At 45.4% G+C, this 21,622-nt stretch overlaps 1 protein-coding gene across 1 annotated transcript in view; it reads right to left on the bottom strand.

The window, feature by feature from the left end:
• Positions 1-21,622, bottom strand: part of LAMA5 (laminin subunit alpha 5) — a 168,601-nt gene that overhangs the window by 60,387 nt on the left and 86,592 nt on the right. Inside the window, exons 10-23 of the mRNA XM_073580945.1 lie at positions 21,034-21,168; positions 19,658-19,717; positions 19,170-19,310; positions 18,845-18,982; positions 18,414-18,548; positions 17,900-18,034; positions 17,618-17,755; positions 17,424-17,476; positions 16,495-16,594; positions 16,355-16,404; positions 14,826-14,931; positions 14,320-14,419; positions 4,291-4,447; positions 980-1,118 (exon numbers count right to left, since the gene is read on the bottom strand). Coding sequence (XP_073437046.1) covers positions 980-1,118; positions 4,291-4,447; positions 14,320-14,419; positions 14,826-14,931; positions 16,355-16,404; positions 16,495-16,594; positions 17,424-17,476; positions 17,618-17,755; positions 17,900-18,034; positions 18,414-18,548; positions 18,845-18,982; positions 19,170-19,310; positions 19,658-19,717; positions 21,034-21,168 — 1,587 coding nt within the window. The remainder of the gene's footprint in view (positions 1-979; positions 1,119-4,290; positions 4,448-14,319; positions 14,420-14,825; positions 14,932-16,354; positions 16,405-16,494; positions 16,595-17,423; positions 17,477-17,617; positions 17,756-17,899; positions 18,035-18,413; positions 18,549-18,844; positions 18,983-19,169; positions 19,311-19,657; positions 19,718-21,033; positions 21,169-21,622) is intronic.

Below are 21,622 nucleotides of genomic sequence, written 5' to 3'. Positions count from 1 at the left end.
CAGAATAATAGATAATATATATCAATTTGACACCTATGAAAACTAGCATAAAAACAAAACATAAAAACCATATACATTTAATAATAACATAGTGAAAGTTAATCTGTCATTTATGCTGCACTGTAAATGTCATATAAGTCTAAAACCAATGGTAGAGTTGTTGTATTTTTTTTCACCTAATGACCAGATAATAACATGATGGTGGGTGGCTGTTGGGACCCCAAGTAGTCAGCTGTAATCTGGGAAGAAACCAACAGCACAGATGAAATTTCCCTACAGCACCCCCGGAGGAGAAATGAAGCATTACACAGTTTACCCTGCTATTAATAAGCTGTCTGTGAGCGGTACTGACGTGCCAGGTCCTCCATTTCTACCTCCATTATTTTGATGTGATAATAGACTGGAGGAATTATACAGTGGGACCTTTAATAGAGCACAGATCAACTTTTTTGTCAGACTCCATTCTAACTATAGTCGAGGAAACATGGTCGTAAAATATCACGTGGCTACAGAGTGGCTGACAGCAAAGCTTTAGGAAAGTCCCAAGTCTTCCTCACTCTATTATTAGACCACTACTACATGCAGAGGAATAGATGTCAACGCTAGACATATATTATGGAATTGCTACTCATGCAATTCCCCTATAGGCTAGTGTGCTGAATGTTTTAGGTTTATCACAAGTAATGAGTTTTCACAGTTGTCTTATGACCATAGGAGTCTCCAAATGTTGGCTTCCCAAGCAGCAAAGCTCTTTAAAGGCAGCAAGATAGATGAGCCTTGTAATTACGCTCCAGAACAAATATACCCTGTAGGAAATGAGAGCAGCTTCATTTCCATGACATTTGTGACTAGAACAACCAGCCGATCTTGTGTTCGCTGCCACCCCCTGGCCTTGCCTAATGAGACGCTCTGAAGTCAGCAGAGCCTGTCTGTCAGCCCTGAGGAATGTACCACTTGTCACTGGCCGGGAGATACTTACAATTGGCACAAGCATTGAACTTCTTCTCTTCAATGAGTGACACCTTTCCGTAAACGCTGTCCACTCCACGATTCACATATCTGAACACGACTCGGAAGAGGTCAGGGGAAGTCACATTGATGGTTAATATGACCTTTGGCTGCAAATATAGGGGAATGTATTATAAATCAATAATATGTAATGTGCACAGATATACTGATTGTGACTTACAGCCTATATTATACTCGACAGCTGCACTCACTATCTTGATGGTCATATAGTTTCTATATACCGACATTATAATACTTAGGGCAGATACACACTAGCGATTACCCCATATGCCACCGCTACTGGACAATGGGAAGAGAGAGGCTAAGTGCCGGATTTGGCACATCTTACAGATGTGACTTTTCTGGGGGGGCAGGGTGCAGATGTTTTTAGCCAGGGGGGCCAATAACCATGGTCCCTCTCTAGGCTATTAATATCTGCCCTCTGTCGCTGGCTTTCACTCTCTGGCGAGCCCACACAATTTTTTTCCGTGATTTAATTCTTTAATTTAACACCTACAGCTCCAAAATTTTACACACACACTAATAACATTAGTAGTCAGGGACATATATAAATCGAAATGATATGCAATGGTTTACTGTATGTAAACCATGTGTCATATCCTGTCGGCTTTGCAATTATTTTACAGAAGCCGACAAACGAATTATCGGCTATTCTACTATCTATATCTCTATCAAATATAAAGATATATATATTGCTCAAAAAAATAAAGGGAACACTAAAAATTGGCTCAGACTGTGACTTGTTCCCTTTATTTTTTTGAGTAGCGCATATATATATATATATATATTTACACACACACACACATACAAACACACCTATTCTGTGTGTATACATGTATTATATCTTTTCTATTTTAACCTATCAGTGTGATTTTGCTGTATAGCCGCATATGAATTGCCGGCTTTTCAAAGGACATTGGTGCGTAAAAATCATGATTGCTGTGCGATTCTTTATCGCACCCATTGACTTCTATTGGGGGATGAAATCTGATGTGATCTGTTTTGCGATTACAATCGCAGCATGCTGCAATTTTTTTCCAGCCCGATATTGATCCGATCTGGAAAAAAAATGCAGATGAAGCCACCATCATAGATTAACATTGGTACGAATTCAATAAGATTTTTTATTGGATTGAATTCGTCCGATTTCATCGCAAGTGAGCATGAGCCCTTACCCTACTCTGATCCTGGATAACATCCTGCACTATACTCCAGAGCAATATTCACTATTCTGCAGGTGGAGTTTTTATGTACACAGACCACTTATCCAAAACTGATCCGGAGTTAAATCCTGTACTATACTGCAGAGATGCACTTACTAAGCTGCTGGTGGAGTCACTATGTAAGTACAAATGTACCTTACTTACATTGTACTGATTCTGAGTTGCATGTTTTATTATACTCCACAGCTGCACTCACTATTCTGCTGGTGCAGTCACTGTGTACATACATTACATTACTTATCCTGTACTGATCCTGAGTTACCTCCTGTATTATACTCCAGAGCTGCACTCACTATTCTGCTGGTGGGGTCACTGTGTACATACATTACATTACTTATCCTGTACTGATCCTGAGTTACCTCCTGTATTATACTCCAGAGCTGCACTCACTGTTCTGCTGGAGGAGTCACTGTGTACATACATTACATTACTTATGTGTACTAATCCTGAGTTACATCCTGTATTATACCCCAGAGCTGCACTCAATATTCTGATGGTGGGGTCACTGTGTACATACATTACTTATTCTGTACTGATCTTGAGTTACATCCTGTATTATACTCCAGAGCTGCACTCACTATTCTGCTGGTGGGGTCACTGTGTACATACATTACATTACTTATTCTGTACTGATCCTGAGTTACATCCTGTATTATACTCCAGAGCTGCACTCACTATTCTGCTGGTGCAGTCACTGTGTACATACATTACATTACTTATTCTGTACTGATCCTGAGTTACATCCTGTATTATAATTCTGTACTGATCCTGAGTTACATCCTGTATTATACTCCAGAGCTGCACTCACTATTCTGCTCGTGGAGTCACTGTGTACATAAATTACATTACTTATCCTGTACTGATCCTGAGTTACATCCTGTATTATACTCCAGAGCTGCACTCACTATTCTGCTGGTGGAGTCACTGTGTACATACATTACATTACTGATCCTGTACTGATCCTGAGTTATATCCTGTATTATACTCCAGAGCTGTACTCACTATTCTGCTGGTGGAGTCACTGTGTACATACATGACATTACTTATCCTGTACTGATCCTGAATTACATCCCGCATTATACTCCAGAGCTGCACTCTCTAGTCATTCTGTTGGTCTCTTATCTGCAATCTCCCTTATTGATGACAGCAGTTTGTCTAGTGATCTGAAGCACTGTAATTAAGCTGGAGTCACACATAGCAATCTCGCTAGCGAGATCGCTGCTGAGTCACAACTTTTGTGACACAACAGCGATCTCACCAGCGAGATCGCTGTGTGTGACAGCAATCAGCGACCGGCCCCCCTGCCGGTATCGCTGATCGCTGCAAGAAATCTCTGGACTTTTTTTTCGTCGCTGGTCTCCCGCTGGCCAGCAAGCATCGCTGCGTGTGACAGGCGGGAGACCAGCGATCAGCTGTAAAAAATAATTAAAAAAATAAAAAATATTGTTATTCTCACCTTCCGACGTCCCGCGCAGCCTTCCCGCCTCTCTCCACGCTCCCGGTCCCAGTGATCCTTTGCACGAATGACCGCGAGACGTCGTGCTCCCGTGAGACCGTGATGTCTCGTGGTCATTCTCGCAAAGGATTACTGGGACCGGAGCGTGGAGAGAGGCGGGATGGCTGCGCGGGACGTCGGAAGGTGAGAATAACTATATTTTTTATTTTAATTCTATTTTTTTACAGGGATGGCATCAGCGCTAACGAACACAGCGATGCCGCGCGCTCGGCATCGCTGTGCTAATCGCTGGTGAAGTTGTCTGTGCGACAGCTCACCAGCGATCACATAGCGACTTACCAGCGATCCTAACACGTTGATATCGTTGTCGGGATCGCTGGTAAGTCGCTATGTGTGACTCCAGCTTTACACCAGTAATCTAATGTACACAGAAAGAACTGCTGCTCCTGTATTACAAGAACTCAGCTTAAGAATAGGTGTGACTGATGACAAACTTGCTGACAGTTTCCAAAGAAAACTAGCAATATAGTAAATAAATATTAATAGAATTTCCTGTATGGACTGTGGTATAGTCAGAGATACCTGGTATGGAGACATTTGAGCATATCCTCTCCAGCTGAAGTTTTCGAACTCCAGAGGGTTGTACCCAAAACGCACTGGTCTTCCATCCGTTGTGCGACCATCCTCCACTTCAAATCTCAGGTGATGCAGGTCTGGAAAGTAATAGCCACTGCTTGGTCTAAAGAAGAAAAAAAATCATAAGAAAAAAATATTTAACTGCTCGAGGTAGAAGAATTACAATATACAATACTGTGCTAATATTTTAGGTAGGTGTGGAAAAAATGCTGCAAAGTGAAAATGCTTTAAAAAATGTTAAGTGACTACATTTTGTTAATTGATAAAAAAGTGAATAACTATTAAGGAAATCTCAATCAAATCAATATTTGGTGTGACTGTCCTTTGCCTTCAAAACCGCATCAATTCTTCTAGGTAAACTTACACAAAGTCAGAGATTTTGTAGGATTATAGTCATATGTAGATTGAAAAAGAGTCAGTAATTGAGTAGGAGGCTTAAACCTGGGCGAGGAACAGCCAAATTCTGCTACAAGGGTGAGGTTGTAAAAGACAGTTTCATGTGGGCAACACAGTGGCTCAGTGGTTAGCTCTGGGGTTCTGGGTTCAAATTCTACCCAGGACAACATCTGTAAGGAGTTTGTATGTTCTCCCCGTGTTTGTGTGGGTTTCCTCCGGGTTGTCAGGTTTTCTCCCACACTTCAAAAACATAGCAGTAGGTAATTTAGCTTGTGAGTCCCATTGGGGACAGTGATGATGATGACTGTAAAGCGCTTTGGAACTAATGGTGCTTTATAAGTGAGAAAAATAAATAAAAAATATCACAGGTCATACACCATGGCAAGACTGAGCACAGCAACAAGACACAAAATAGTTATAAAGAATCTGCAAGGTTACACAGCCACATAGTTAAACTTGTCACTAACTCCAAAAAATACAGTTAAATACTTTGTAAAAAAAAATAAATAAAATCGCTGAGCTTCCTTGAGTCTGCCGTTCTTTCTCATTTTGCTCTGCATCACTTTACTCCAGAGATATTCACATTTGTTGCTTTTGGAGAGCAGTATGAGAAATCTCTGCTTGCACAGGTCAGCAGCTGTTATTGGCAGCGTCTGAGAGGGAAGGGTGAAAGCGCACGCCCCCAGAGAAGACTGAAGAAACGCCCAGTTGGACTGCAAGCAGAGATTTCACAAACTGCACTAGAGAGGCAACAAATGTGAATCCCTGTGCAACAGAATGACGCAACGCAAAATGGAAAAGAGAGTCAGAATCAGGGCAGCTCAGGGATTTTTTCAAGGTAATTAAATTTATTTGGTAGCAAGTGACAGGTCCTCTTTAATATGGTTGCAAAAAAATGGCAAAATAGGGATTTTTGTGTACTCACCGTAAAATCCTTTTCTCCGAGCCAATCATTGGGGGACACAGAGACCTTGGGTATTATGCTGCTGGCCACTAGGAGGACACTAAGTAAACCAGAAAAAAAAAAGTTAGCTCCTCCAGTGCAGTATACACCTTCTCGCTGGCTGAGATTCTCCAGTTCGGTGAAAAAAGCAGTAGGAGCATAAACAGTTAACAATAACCATAACAATATCAACGCCTAAGAATGCTACAGTGAGCCAATAGGCTAAAAAGGGTGGGTGCTGTGTCCCCCAATGATTGGCTTGGAGAAAAGGATTTTACGGTGAGTACACAAAAATCCCTATTTCTCCTATGCCTCATTGGGGGACACAGAGACCGTGGGACGTCCTAAAGCAGTCCCTGGGTGGGGAGCATACATATGCTAATACCCCATGTACCACTGAGTGAACACCGTGGTACTGCCGATTGCAGGCAGCGTCTGCCGAGAGCTGCATCCGCAGAAGCCTGAGAATGAATTAGGCAATGTTTGTAAAGGTACGCAAGCTGGACCAAGTCGCAGCCTTGCGTAAAGGCCTGAGAATGAATGTGGTAACTTTTTGTAAAAGTATGCAGACTGGACGAAGTCACAGCCTTGCAGACCTGTTCTGCCGAGGCCTGGTGCCGAAAGATCGAAGAGGTACAGCGCGCCTTAATCCCCGCTGGGACAGGCGCGTTCCTGACACGGTAGGATACCTGAATCGCCAAGCGAATCAACCTGGCTAGACCCTTCCTATGCCCGTCTGGCAGTATGAACAGGGCATCTGACTTGTGGAAAGGAGCCATCCGCGAGATTTACTGTCTCAGCGCCCTAACCACATCCAGGGTGTGGAGGGCCTTCTCAATGCGATGGACTGGCGCCGGAACAAAGGGAAGGCAAAACAATTCCCCCGTTGAGATGGCAAGAGGAGAGGACCTTGTCCAGGAAGGATGGGAACGTCCTGAGAACTACCGTTTCCTGATGAAAATTCAGAAACGGAGAACAGCAGGAAAGGGCTGCCAATTCCGAAACTCGTCTGATTGACTGATTGGCCACTAGAGAGACCACCTTCCAAGAGAGGACGATCAGTGACACGTCCTGCAGTAGTTCGAAAAGGAACCTCCTGAAAGGCCCCGAGAACCGGGTTAAGGCTCCATGAGTCAAATGGTCTTCTATAAGGAGACGCCACATGGGAAACTCCCTGAATGAACGTCTTGAGCTGAAGCTTGGTGGCAATTTGTGTTGGAAAAGCACTGACAAGGCCGAAATTTTGCGCGAGCTAAGCACAAGGCCTGATATTAATCCGGATTGAAGGAATTCCAATATGGCCAGAATGGAAAATACCGGAGGTGATCGACCATGAACCTTGCACCACAAAAAAGGGAAGGTTGTCTAGGTGCGGTGATAGATGCGCATGGACACAGGCTTCCTGGTACTAATCATGGTGGAAATCACGTCGGGAGGGAAACCAGCCTGAGCTAATAACCAGGATTCAACGGCCACACCGTCAAAGACAGGACCCCAGAGTTCTGGTGGTAAATCGGGCCCTGCGAGAGTAGATCCATATGATATGAAAGTCGCCAGGAGACGTCGGCGACTAGTTGCATTAGTTCTGCATACCATGCATACCATGCTCGGCGCGGCCAGTCTGGAGCGACTAGGATTACTGGCACTACCTCTGCTCTGATCCTCTTGATGACCCTCAGAAACAAGGGGAGAGGGGGGGGGGAGATGTACAGGAGCCAGAACCGGAGCTATGGCGGAACTAGAGCGTCCGCTCCGATGGCGCAAGGATTGCGTGATCGGAAAATGAACAGAGGAACCTTGTTGTTTAGTCTTGAGGTCATGAGATCCACAACCAGAGTCCCCCAACGATGACAAATCTGCTGAAAGAGTTCCGGATGAAGAGACCACCTCCCCGAGGCTATGCCTTGATGACCGAGAAAATCTATATTCTAATTTTCCAAGCCCGGGATGTGGCTTGCTGAGATGGGCGAATGGTTGGTCTCGGCCCTATGGAAGATGAAACTCACTTTGTGCATGGCCATCCTGCCCTGAAAACCTCCCTGACGGTTGATATACGCTACAGCCGTGGCGTTGTCGGATTGAGACCTGATGGGGAGACCTACGAAGCGATGGTGGAAACTCCTTAGAGCTAATCTGATTGTTCTTATCTCCCAAAGTTAATGGGGAGACGTGACTCTCGGGTTGACCAATGACCTTGTGCCGTGAGGTGACGAGGGACCGCACCCCAACTGAGGAGACTTGCGTCAGAGGTTACTACCAACCATCTTACTGTGGGTAAAGACCTCCCTTGATTCAGGGAGGACCTCGGTGTCTAATCCCTGAGGGCTTGCCTGTCCCCCAGGGAAGGAGGAATCCGACAGTCCAGGGAGAACGGGTTCTCGTCCCAAGCTAACAGCAATGCATGTTGTAAGGGACGGAGGTGGAACTGTGCAAATGGAACTGCTTTCATCGCTGCCACCATCCTTCCGAGATCTCTCATGCTGAAAATGAATGGAGAGAGAAACTGGTCGAGAAAGAGGCCGCTCTGCTTGTTGTAAGGCTTAGGTCTCTCCCGGAGGGAGAGTGGTGAATCCACGGGAAGTGTGAGCCGGTCCTGGGAGAGACTTTTTTCAGTCTATCTTCTGCCCTAGGCGGGAAAGAGTATTTACTGTTATCCACAGATTCCTTGCAGACTGGAAGGGACCGACCCTTGATGAGCAGTTCGTCCAGATATGGTAACAGTACCACTCCCCGAGGGTGAAGAATGGGCATGACAGCCGCAATGACCTTGGTAAAGACCCTGGGAGCGGTGGCGAGTCTGAAGGGCAAGGCCACGAACTGGAAGTGTTCCTCGTGAGTTGCAAAACGCAGGAGCTACTGGAGGGATGGGCAGATCGAAACGTGAAGGAAAGCGTTCTTGACGTGGATGGATGCTAGGAAATGTCCCTTTTCCATGGGAGCGACAACTGAACGGAGAGTTTCCATTTGGAATTGCCGTACCGTGACAAGGTGATTAACAATTGAGATCCAGAGATGGGTCGCATGGACCCGTCCACTTTTAGAAACACAAAAGAAGGACTGAATAAAATCTTCTGAACGCTTTGTGAAGGGGGACCGGAATGATGACTCCGTCCCTTAGAAGAGCCTGAACAGACCGAAGGAAGGCTCTTGTCTTTCTCTTGGAGGAAGAGGAAAGGAAAACTCAAGTTGGAGGGGGGGGGAGATATTGTATATTATATCCGAAGAATACCAGCTTCCTGACCCATTTGTCGTCATTAGGTAGATCTATGAGATCTGGCTCCCCTAGATCCAGAAGCCCTAGGCCTGGGTTTCCAAGAACGGTTAGATCTGTATGAGATCTGGGAGCCTCTGTCTCCGTGTGGGGACAGACCTGATCCGAAAGAGAAGGTAGAGGAGGACCAACTAGAATTGTTGCGAGAAAATCGAAAAACGTCGGCTGTTGGAGCGAAAACGGCCGAACAGCCCTATGTTGAGGAAGGAATTCACTTGTCTTCTCTCCCGGTAGTATCAGAAATGAGCTGGTCCAGTCTCTTTCCAAAAAGATGACCTGCTTGAAAAGGGGCGAGAAGTCAACAAACTTTTAGATGTTTGCTGCGTGAATCATCTGGCTGGCGAAAGAGGTTGTCTCAGGAGGAAGATTGGTGCCCTGGAAGGCAGTAATCAGGACTTCTGCCCAAGCGGCCATGCCTTAGTGACCTAAACTGCGGCGAAGGATGGAACAAACGCCGCTCCTGAAGCTTCCAAAAAATTGAACGGGCAAGGTAGTCAATTTGATGATCGGAGGGGTTTCTGACCGAGGAACCCTCAGAAACAAATAGGAGCGTTGTGGAAGCAAGACGCGGTACAGGAGGGTCCACCGGAGGGATCTGTAATCGATCCTTCATTAGGTCTGGATCAAAAGGGTTTTTAGCCAGAGTAAACTTTTGCCCAGTGAACCACTTATGGCTGATCCCTATGATACTGGACGGCTGGTAAATAACCAGCGCACACGCTTATTCCTTAAATGAGGAGTGCTGGAGCGGGAATATTTTCCTCATTCAACCTCAGAATCCTGTTGACTGATTCTATAAGAGAATCAAGCGACTCTTGATCAGTTGGGGGATTCTGAGGGGCTGACGTGACAGTTATGCTCGCTGTGAACCTCAGGAGAGGGCGAGCGAGAGATAGGAGTCGCTGATGCTGAGGCGCGAACGCGACTAGGGGACGCGGCATGAGCCCGCTTTGGCAGAGACAGTCCTCCAGGAGGGGGAATATAGCCTTGGTCAGAGGCTCCACCGACCGTGACAGGGATGCAGCCCACTCGGGGGTACCAGACGCAGGAGGCCCGTCAGCAGCGGCTGCAAGGGGTGTTGGAGTGCAAGTCGGGGGGTGGTTCGGACGCAGGCCGGGTCGCGGTCTGTGCATAACGGATTAACTTGAGCACTGGAGAGTCATGCTCGCTGTGGTAAGGCCGACTTGCAGGTAGTACACATGGTAGAAAAGCGCAGTGTGCTTCTTAGCGGCCCATTTAGCCTCCTGTGAGTGAGATATAGCGCTCTAGAAAGGGTTAATGGCAGAGTCTGACTGCAGCTGCATGGAATGTGGCTGGAAGGGGTTAAGCTTTAATCTGAGGGCAGATGCAGCTTATCCACGGTCCTGTGTTATGTCCCCCGGGAGGAAAACGGTGGCCCTGTGGCGTCACCCGGAATTCGGCTGCTCCTGAAAGGGTTAACTGCAGCAGAGGTAACAGACATGGCCCCCGAGATTAGAATTGCGCGTCTTGTTTGGAGTGAGATGCGCCAAGAGGAGGGGGCAGTGACGATAGCGCGGGCGGCGCTATTCAAATTGCGGCCTAGTAGGCCGGAAAAGCCGGGGACTAAATTTTTGGCCTACCCACTGTAGGTGCCGGGGCGGGGAGGGGGCGGCGCTATCGAGGGCGGCGTTATTTAAATTGCGGCCTAGCAGGCCGAAAAAGCCGGGGGCTAAATATCTGGCCTCCCCGCGGTAAGCGCCGGGCGAGGGAGGCGGCGCCCGGGCGCCAGTGTACTGCCGCTGACTCTAAGTCAGCGCTTCTCCCAGGGATAAGGACCCGACCCCATACCTCCACTCCTGTGCTCAGTCGGGTCGTCGCTGTCCAGGGTCTTTCAGTCTTATCCTCCAGGCGATGTAGCAGAGCTGGAGGACGTTTTACAGGGGGGTATTGCTCAATCGATCTACCCTGTGGTAGGGGGATGGAGAGCTTTGGGGCTGATTCAGGGCATCCAAAAAAGCGCTGTTCAGGTCTGCTCCATGCACTCCTGTGCTACGTCCTGTTGCGCTTGCCCTCGTATCCGTGGAGTACCGACCATAAGAGAACCATCGTCAGAGGAATCAGCCCCATTCGTCGCAGGAAAGTGTACGTGAAGGGTTACTCCACATGCTTGCCTGTTCTTGGTTCGGGGGAGAATGGGCCGTAGCAAGGAACCGTCGCCCCCTTCACTCCGTTAATTAAAAAATAAAAATTTACAAAAAATTCAAAAATAAAATAAAAACGGTGGGGTCTGAAACCTGACCCAAGTGCCTCCTACAGACACTAAGCAACAAGAACTGGAGAATCTCAGCCAGCGGAGAGGGTGTATACTGCAGGGGAGGAGCTAACTTTTTTTTTTTCTGGTTTACTCAGTGTCCTCCTAGTGGCCAGCAGCATAACACCCACGGTCTCTGTGTCCCCCAATGAGGCGTAGGAGAAAATTCCATCAAATTTAACCGAATGATGGGAAAGGACAAGGGAAAGGGCACATGCACAAAGACCATGCATGATCCATTGTGCCCCAAAAGAGCCAATCTTTTCCCCCTGGTTCCAACTGTCGATCCACTGGACCAAATACTCAGAAAAAAAACTTTATACATTAATCATTTAGGCTATGTGCACAGATTTGCTGCGGATCCGCAGCGGATTTTTCCGAGCAGAAATGCTGCACATCCGCACTGTGATTTACAGTACAAATCAATGGAAAAAAAAAAGCTGTGCATATGGTGCAGAAAAATCAGTGCAGAATTGCTGCGGATTTAAAAGAAGTGCATGTCACTTCTTTTGTGCGGATCTGCAGCGTTTCTGGACCCCTCCATGATAGAAATCCGCAGTGGCAAAAACTGCAGAAAATCCGCATCAGTTCTGCGGCAAATCCGCACAAAATCCGCATAAAAACAACGGCAAATCCACGGCTGCGGATTCTGCCAGGAGATGCGGATTTTGTGCAGAAAATTCTGCACCACTTTTCCTACGTGTGCACATAGCCTTATGCTGTTTTCTTTTAAATACTAAAAAGTATCCAAGTCTTTTTTTAAATCATCAACGGCTCCTGTGGTAACCACCTCTTGAGGTCGGCTGCGAGTCCATGCTTCTATAACACATGACAATACCCAGCTCGCCTTAGGAGCTGCAAATTGAAATTGCATGCTTTTATCTAGTTTGTGAACCATAAGTGCACTCAGATCCTTCTTTACAAGTGACTCTCCTAGTTTTACTCCCCGTTAAGCATATGATGCCTGCATATTATTACTGCTCAAAAGCATAACTTTACATTTCTCCACATTAAGCCTCATCTGCTTTGTGGATGACCAGACAAAGATTTCAAAGCAGATTGAGGTTTTCAAGATGTGCTGTTCAAGATTTATTTTTTGAAGAAGCTTAGTCAGCCAAGAGAAGACTTAGTGCAGTAGATGAAAGACACATCATACATCAAGACAGTTTTCGGTTAGTGCTGTATCCTACCTGCACTTTAAATTTGCAGACTTTTAGGCTGAGTGCAGACGTACTTTTTGGCCCTGCGGATTTTTCCGCGCAGAATGGAAGAAATCCGCAGGTCAAATGACCTGCATTTTTCCTGCGGATTTCTTCCATTTTTCATGCGGTTTTTGTGCGGTTTTCCATCGCGGTTTTGCCCCTGCGGATTTGGTGACAGGGGAGATGGAAAACCGCACAAAAGAAGTAACATGCTGCGGATTTTGTACCGCGCGGAAAAATCCGCAGCGTCTGCACAGCGTTTTTTTTTTTACATTGATTTTAAGGCTACTGTACATCACAATGCAGAAATGCAACGTTTCTGCGTGGTAAAATCCGCTGCGGAACCGCTGCAAATCTGCATCATGTGCACACAGCCTAAGACCGGGAAAGGTATGTTTGATAAATATTAGATCTAGGGTCCCATCTACTGTTGACAGAAGTTTGGCCAGATGTGGTCTTCATGGAAGAATAGGGGCCAAAAGCTATACCTTTGACATACAAGACCAAATGACTAAACTATACACAAACACACAGGAACTGGGGACCAAAAGAATGGCAGCAGATGCTCTGGACTGTCAAATATTTATCTGCAACAGAAGGCAGTTTGTTAGCTGAGACTGCATTTTAGCAAATTAATTTGGGGATTTGGTCAGGATTAATGGTGAAAATTACAGAAAGATACTTATCCAACATGTCATACCATCAGAAAGGTGTCTGATTGGCTCCTAATTTATCCTGCAACACAAAAACGACCCCATACATACAGCCAATGTCAGTAAGAAGTGTATTTAGTGTAAAGAAGAACAAGGAGTCCTGGAGGTGATGATATGGTCCCACAGAGCCCTGACCTCACATCATCAACTGTGGAATTACATGAAGAGACAGAAGGACTTGCACAAGAGACATCCACAGAAGATCTGCGGTTAGTTCTCCAAGATGTTTGGAAAACCCTCCCTGCTGAGTTCATTCAAAAGCTGTGATCAAGTACAAATGTACCGAGAAGAATTGTAGCTGTTTCTAACGATAAGGGCGGTCACACCAAATATTGAAGGAAAAATAAACTATTAACACTTACAATTTTGAAAGTATTCTTCCCACACTGAAGCATTTTTTCAAGACCTGACGAAAACTTTTGCACAGTATTGCAGAAGTCGTGAAAAACATTATAACTTCAATTATACTCAGTTGGCGCTTGTAGTTCTCACATGTAGCGCCCCCTGTAGTTCCCTGATTGTCACTCCCTGTGTGTCCTTTTCTCATTCCTACAGCACTGTGACCACCTGATTCACATAGTCCCCTTTAGCAGACACTACTCACCTACAGGACCACCTTGTCTATGTTTATATCTCTACAGTCATGGCACCTTTCCATGGGTATTAGTGGTGGTCTCTCTAGAAGGCATAAGTGATCATGGGGGCTTCCAGTAAGGTAACTGTATATGCAAAATACCGTCAACTCTCTAATAAACTTTATGTTCAATTCCTCCCTACTTGCGGTCGGTGAATGGAAATATAGAGGCTAAAAACCAATATCTCTGCCTTGATAGCCCTGCACAATGGATGAAGCCATTTTTCAGCCTCTGGCAGCCATCTGGAAAGTTTCCATGCCTGACGGCAAGCAGAGCTCTTGAAAATGATCAGCACGTTACGGATACTTCCAGCCTCCAGATTTTATACCCTCGGCCAATGTTTTCTCACGGTAATGACCTGCCATGGTTACAGCTGACTTCCTACTGCACAAACAGAGGTCGATTTCACTGTAATTTAATTAGAGGCGGCAGCTGCCGCAGCGCGAGTGACGGGACATAATCTACACGAACAGCCATTAATACGGCATATTAAATGCATTCATACGATACATCAGATGCTTCCTGTCTCCAGCAGACACTTACTGGTTACACTGAGGACCCTGCACATTTTCACGGCACTGGCATTCGCCAGTCCTCTCGTTGCATGCCAGCCCAACAGAGCCTCCGATGTCACACTGGCATCCTGCAGGGGGTAAACACCTGGTTAGTTCATTCTGCCAAGCTTGAGGCAGCGTGAGGATATTTATAGGGGTCTTAGCTCTGGAATGCGGGGGAGGCATCCGCTCTCCTAACAGTGAATTAAAGAGGAATTTCCAGATATGCAATTAGAGGGGAATTCATTCACAGGACATGAGGCTAGCAGAGACTCAGAAAGTCAAAAGAGTAATATGACAACTAGTTTTCTGAGGTTGAAACGCGCCCGGAGCAGTTGTCACATCCCTACCCCCGCTCTTTTTAGCAACTCATTGCATTATGCAGCATGGGGGGGCGGAACTGAGCACAGGTGAAGAATAGGAATATGAAGACTTCTATGGTACTGATATCATCTTGGAGGATGGGGAAAGATTCTTTTTAGAAGAAGAGCCTACCCTGGCACCCAAAGTAGCTGTCCGGCTTCAGGTTGTAGAATCCATCCTTGCACTTGTTGCATGATCCACTGCAGATGTTGGGTTTACAGAAACATTGACCAGTGACCTAGTAAACAGGGAACCAAGATATTGAAGTATTAATGCCATAGGATCTGGATATTCGATGTGTGCTGATGAGCTCCAAAAACTCCAAACAGACGGAATCTGATGATCCCAAATGCGCATGTATTCTTAGTTCGAATATGGTAGAAGGTTGCTGCCAGACACCTCTATCCACCCCAATATGTGTCTCCCCTAAGAATAAATGGGCCCAACTCAATAGATCGATCCCTCTTTCCACTAACAACATCTAGAATTCTGAGGGCGCCATACATATAGGCTTGTCATCCGTTCCTGGCAGAAATTGGCAGGTCTGGATGACTTTTTTTATGTGTATGGGAGTCTCATGTTCAACCATCTAATAAGGGTTTCCCATCACAGTAAGTTACACCTTCTGGCTTGACATGGATTCCCTTACCGATCCTGAAAATGAAGGCGCACCATGCTAGTAACGCAATAAAGCGAGCATATAACAGGTCCATAATAGAGGCTGATAGGGTCCTGGTCCAGAGGTCATTATTCTGTGGTCACTGGATGGGACCTTCAGGCCTGCCTCATACCTGTTGGCATCCACAGCTCCTCTTTTGATTCTCCGGCATGGAGCAATGTTGTGTGAGGAGGCGCAGATACTGTCAGGTAGGAGGTGGGCCTCATGTTCCCATACAGCGACTACGAAATAGTGACCCGACCACTTGACTAGCCTCCTGCAGATCAATTTGCTCATCTCTAGTCCCCAACCAATTATTTTGCCCTAATAAGGTAAAGTAACACTTTTATTTTTACTGTCCCTTTAAAACAAAGGCGACAGGAAGACCAGACACAATCAATCACACTCAACAGCCACCAACGTAACGGATATGAGAAAATTGGGCAGGATAACTTCCGCTCGCCGTGTCAACCCTAACGGACATCTGTCTGAAATTACACACACGTTATCCGTCACCCCAGATAACCTCTGCATCTCTATGCTACATAGTCCATCACCCCCTGACAATCCCCCTTTACACTGCTAATTAAGTGCTTCAAACACTGATTATATTGGTTCTCCTGTTAATCAAGAAGATTCAGCACATGATTTTTTTCTGCTGTGAAACCATAGCATACTGATCTCGGTTTTGCCACATGGCTCTATGCCACAATGCACACTACAGCTCCACAAACACCATGTGAACATCCAGCTAAATGTTTCCACTCTTGTATGTGAAAAATTCTGCATCAAAACCATATTTTAAAATGCTCCATAGAGTTTTTCTGGATGTTTTGACCACTAGGTGGCATTGTTCTCTCACTCTGTAGGTATTATTGTGCATTTGATTCCAGTAAAACCCTAAGCATGAGTGCAAAACTATAAAACGGAGTAAAAATACACTCAGTATGTAATATATGCCCTTGTATGTGATATGTATAGATAAAAAAAGTTGTCTTCCTACCTGTCGGCACTCTCCAACTCCATTTATTGTCCCTGAGCCACAGTCACATCCTGCAGAAGGCACAGAGAGGGCTAGTCTGAGTACTTAGAGGTATATAATACTGGCGGGGGTTATAAAAACAATGGGGGCGGCCTCCTTACGTTTGCAGCCTTCGGGGTGTTCAGACGACAGGTCCCAGTACAAGGGTTTACACTTGTCGCAGGATGTGCCCTCCACATTTTCCTTGCATTCGCAGGAGCCCTGAAGAATGTGAGAGAACAGGATGAGGCCATGAAAGATCCATAGGGGGCTCCACATACTAGTCCATAGGGCAATGAGCATACTAGTCTTATAAGAGTTCAGACGGCCACCTAACCCTCAAGCCCCCTTCACTCCTCCCATGGCAAAACTTTACCCTCCCCGTACCTTTAAAGGCCTTACTGGTAACCCCTTGGCTGCCAGAAATGCTCAAATCATCACCATATCTCTGCCCATGTGAGCTCCGTCTCCGCTCAATGACACATGTCATCCGATGCCAGAGACTGAGTGCATTCCAAATGAATGCTTGCTCCAGGAAAACAGCTGTGACCCTGCTGCGGCACCCCGCTCCATTCTGCCCCTCGTGTTTTCACCCACATGTCACTGCTTCACTAATGCAAGCTCAGCACGGGCTCGGGTTCTCAGCAAGTTCAACTAAAATGAGCCCTTTACTTCCGCTTCCCGATTCCATTATGGTTTCCAGTCCTAAGACAGCGAGAACTATCTTATTAGACGGACAGCAGCTACTTAAACTGAAGGGTCCTAATCAGTGACGTTTCTGAAAATTCCGTTGGTTTATGCAGATGCTGCATTATTATTATTAAGAAGGAGACTGAACTATAAAGATCCAGAAAGACAAGACTCATTTATGCCTAAAATGGTATCATACATTGATTTTAATTAAACTTATGTAATTCCTCATTTTTCCTCTGGGGGTGCTGCAGGGAAATGTAACACTTGCAGTGGAGCTCCTGTACTGATCAATTTATTATCGACAAGACGAAATAGTCCACAGATTATAACCAATTTACAGGTTCTCTTATTAACTAACCTCTGGAGGATTAACGCCAACAGAGGTGGATCCAGCTGGATTACAGGGTCCCACTGAAAGAGGAAAGGAGAACAGTAAAATCTGAAACTGAACATTTGCAGCAAACCTATCTTTAAAGAGAGAGTCCTCATGTCATGCCGCCCTGTCACTCCCAGCATCGGGTGACTCCAAACTAACTCCCCCTCCTTTATTACCTTCACAATTTGGAAATCCATACGTTCCACTTGCACAAGCGTCACATCTCAGCCCGTTGACTCCAGGCCGGCACCTGCACTGTCCACTCTGGAGGTCACATATGTTGTGGAGGGAGCCCTCTCTGGAGCAATGGCAAGCTACGTAAGGAATAGATGGAAAGGTAAACTGCCTGCAGCATTCCCAGAACTATCCCCCCCATCATTCTAATAGAATGGGAGAAACATGGAAAGATCATGTGCACCCTCTAGTGGCCAGTAGTGGAACATGCAATGAATACTTACGTGTACAGGTGGGGAACCCATAGAATCCAGGGGCACACTGATTGCAGTTGGGTCCTGCATAATTGGGGCGACATTGGCAGTGTCCCGTTGGGGTGCAGTTATTGTTCAATGCCCCCCGATAATCACATGAACAAACTAAGAAAAAAATAAATAAAATTAGAAACTGATCTCTGTTAATTATTTTTTGTTTTATTGATTAACAGCCTTGATTCATGATCTGTCATATTCCAAGGGTAAAAAGAAGTTCTATTTTTCCATCAAAATGACAAATATCACAAAGGAACTTGACAGACCCCATTCTAAGTCCCATGGTCCTTCAAGTATTATTTGAGCCTTCTGGTACTCCTTGCCCCTATAAATATATGTTATACACTTTTCTAATAATGTAAAATATTTGATACATCGATAAGGTCCCATTGGTACAGGGAGACACGTGGAATACCAAAGAAGTTAATACGGTGCATTTGGTCTAAAAGTAAAAAGTCACTTGGAATTGAATAGCGATCTATCATACCTCGGCAGTAGGGGTAGGAGTGATATCCCACAGAGCACTGCTCACATCTAGGACCATCGTATTCTGGCTTACAGTAGCAGCGACCCCTCTCATCGCAGCCTTCAGGTAACGTGCCTTCGGGGCTGCATCCACATACTGGCAAGAGGTACAATAAAAAACATAAGCTTTGCAGTGCCTTGTTTGGCCACTAAGTGGTGACAACACTTAACTACCATTAGGTTTTGCTGCACTTTGATTTATTACTTGCACCCCAAAACCCAAAAAGTCAGGATCACTCTTATAAATGAGAGATGCCCTTATGTATCAATCAAGCAAAGGCAGGGAGTACATACATAGTGTCCTGACCAATGATCCCAGAAGTGTATGCAGCACATAAGTGGCCCCCAAAACCCTTGAGAATCAACATAAAATGCGGAGAACAGAGGACTCACACTGGCACAGAGGATAGTTGAAATAGCGTGGGGCACATTTATCACAGAACGTTCCCTCAAAGCCGTCCCGGCACGCACACTGTCCGCTGTCCTTATCACAGCTTCCATCGTACACGCCGGGTCCGGAGCACTGACACGCTGCGGGTCACAGGGGCAGAGGATAATTAGAGTCCGGGGGGAGAAACACATGAACTTTAATGGAAATGGAAGAGACACAGGAAATAAGGAGGGGAAGAGAAGTATGGGGGGAGACTGCAGTGATTCAGTACCTCGAATACACAGAATGGAGGGATGCTGTTATCCCACACCGTAGTGGCACACTCACCTTGGCAGGTGGCACCGTGGTAGCCAGGGGCACACGTGTCACAAGCTTCTCCCTGAAAGTTGTAGTTGCAGATACAGGTGCCAGTAGATGAGTCTCGGCGACAGGCGTTTCCTTCTGTTCCGGCAACATTACAATCACAGGCTGGAGGAGGGAGATACGTGTCCGTCACTGGCAGCACTGCACCGTCGCCCCTCATATAAGCTACCATGCCGCATATCCCCCCGGACTAGTATAGAGCCTTCATACGGATACAGTTACCCCTGTGCTGTGCTCTGTAAGCAGCACTAGGTCAGGTCTGAATGGAAGTAATGTACTGACAGCAAGCAGAGATAGTGCTAAGACATCTCACAGAAATCTTATATTACTAAGAGAAAAGAAAGTTCTATTGCTTCTTAGTGCAGGCAGATGCCGCAGTGTACTCTCTGTAATTGTGTGACAGCAATCTGCCTTATTGCTGATAATTTATAATTAAAATGTATTCTTCTTACTTATGAACTCCCCCGCCGGCTGATTCTGTGCCCCCGTGTTATCAGACGTAACCGGAACAGCTGGAAAAAGAAGAGATGGGTTTTATCAGAAGTCACAGCGCCCTCAGGTGTTATATGTCAGGTATTGCAATCTGCATCATTTCCACGCCTACGTTTCTAATGTTGGATCTTGGAGTCTAGTTTAATTCATCAGCTGCAAAAGTATTGCTGCATTATACTCTATGCCATATCTGGGTCCACTGAGGCCCGTGGCTGCATGCCGCAGCCTCTCTCCCCACTTCCATTCTGACCTGGATGCAGATACCGGTAATTGCAATGGTGGAGGAGGGAGCCATCAGCTGTGTCTTCAACCATTCAGCCTGTACGACTGTCTCACAACAGCAGGCACTATGAAGTCATTAGTGAAGCCACAGTGTGCAGAGCAATGACCGAAGCAGCATGCCAGGGGAATGGGTGTGAGGTGAAGAGTGCCTATTTTTCCTAGTAGTGGGGCCATTATTATGTGTTGGGGGACTGTGAGCAATCATGCAGTGGGGTCATCATTCTGTTTAGGGGCCTGGTGTGGATTATACTGTGTCAGGGGTGTTGTCGGGGGTTGTCATTTTGTGCTTGGAGGCTGTGGGGGATCATACTGTGCTAGGGGTGTGATGGAGTTATCATTCTGTGTCTGAGGGCTGTGGGGGATCATAGGACCATCATTGCGTGTATAAATTTTTTATAACCTATAAAAGTCAGTAAATTATATGGTTTGATCTGCTCAATAATAAGCAATAAAATTCATATAAAATAATTCACTGACTAGTAAATCTGACATGTCCAATAATATCACTAAGAGTTCACTGTCTAATCCAATTGGAGTAAAATATAGAATAATAAAAGATAGATTGTAATGTTTCATTTTAAAATTGAATATATATACACAATACAACACCAACGCCTAAACTATAACCACTTGTTATTGCCATCTTGTAGTCAATCAGTATATATAAATATTGGGAATGATAAGTCATATATTATATCAGTATGTAGACTTCAATTGTGAATGTCAAAAATCCTAGCCCCTGATGAATCAAAGCAGTAACCAATGATTGATGAAATGCGTGGGGTATGTATATATTCTCCAACAGATAACTTCAGTGTGAAGACTATGATGTCTGGCCATCTAGTGGCATATGCAGCTCATTGTCCACAATTTACATTTTTTGAGGTGGTACACAGTACACAAAAGTTCAGAAAAAAAGGTCTGTAGACACAAAGAGGCCCAATGGAGGCTAAAGAGAGGTGGATGAATAGGAGCAGTTCAACATAAGTGCTGGAGCTAATGCAGAACATGTTCACATAATGTGACATGAACTGAACCTAGAAACCAGACTTACGGTAACACTGGGGAAAATCGGTGTACCCTTCTGCGCAGGCTCTGCAGTCCTCGCCTGTGTAATTGGGTTTACAGTAACATCTTCCAGTAAGGTCCTCACAACTTCCACTCATGAACTCCGAGTCACAGACACATCCTGTAAGGAAACACAACAGGTGGGATACCATGATCGATCGATCTATCTATCTATCTATCTATCTATCTATCTATCTATCTATCTATCCATCTACCTAAATAAGGGCAGGTTTACAGCTCCATAGCATGGATCATACATTTATAAGGGTGTAGGCTAGACTGTTGTGTCCTGCCCCTGAAAACACCAATCACATTACTTGTAGTGTGAACTATGACCTTGCAGTTTTTTGCTATTTATTGCAGTTGTATATACATGGTGCAGCTATGTGATATTGATTGTTACTATGGTATATAATGCATAGGTAATGCTGCTTATGTACAAGTACAGTAAACATAATGCCTAGTGTGAGTAATGTACAGTGCAGAGTAAGTATAGGTAGAACATAAAGTAAGATTTAGGACATAAGATAGTAATTGCAGTTACTGTAGATGATGACCATGGATTATGGGATAGT

The sequence above is a fragment of the Dendrobates tinctorius genome, unplaced genomic scaffold (assembly GCF_039654945.1).
Source record: "Dendrobates tinctorius isolate UK_male_01 unplaced genomic scaffold, ASM3965494v1 ptg000065l, whole genome shotgun sequence".
NCBI classification, from domain to species: domain Eukaryota; kingdom Metazoa; phylum Chordata; class Amphibia; order Anura; family Dendrobatidae; genus Dendrobates; species Dendrobates tinctorius.
Note: the sequence above shows the minus strand (reverse complement) of the source record. Positions and strands in the feature narration are given on the sequence as shown.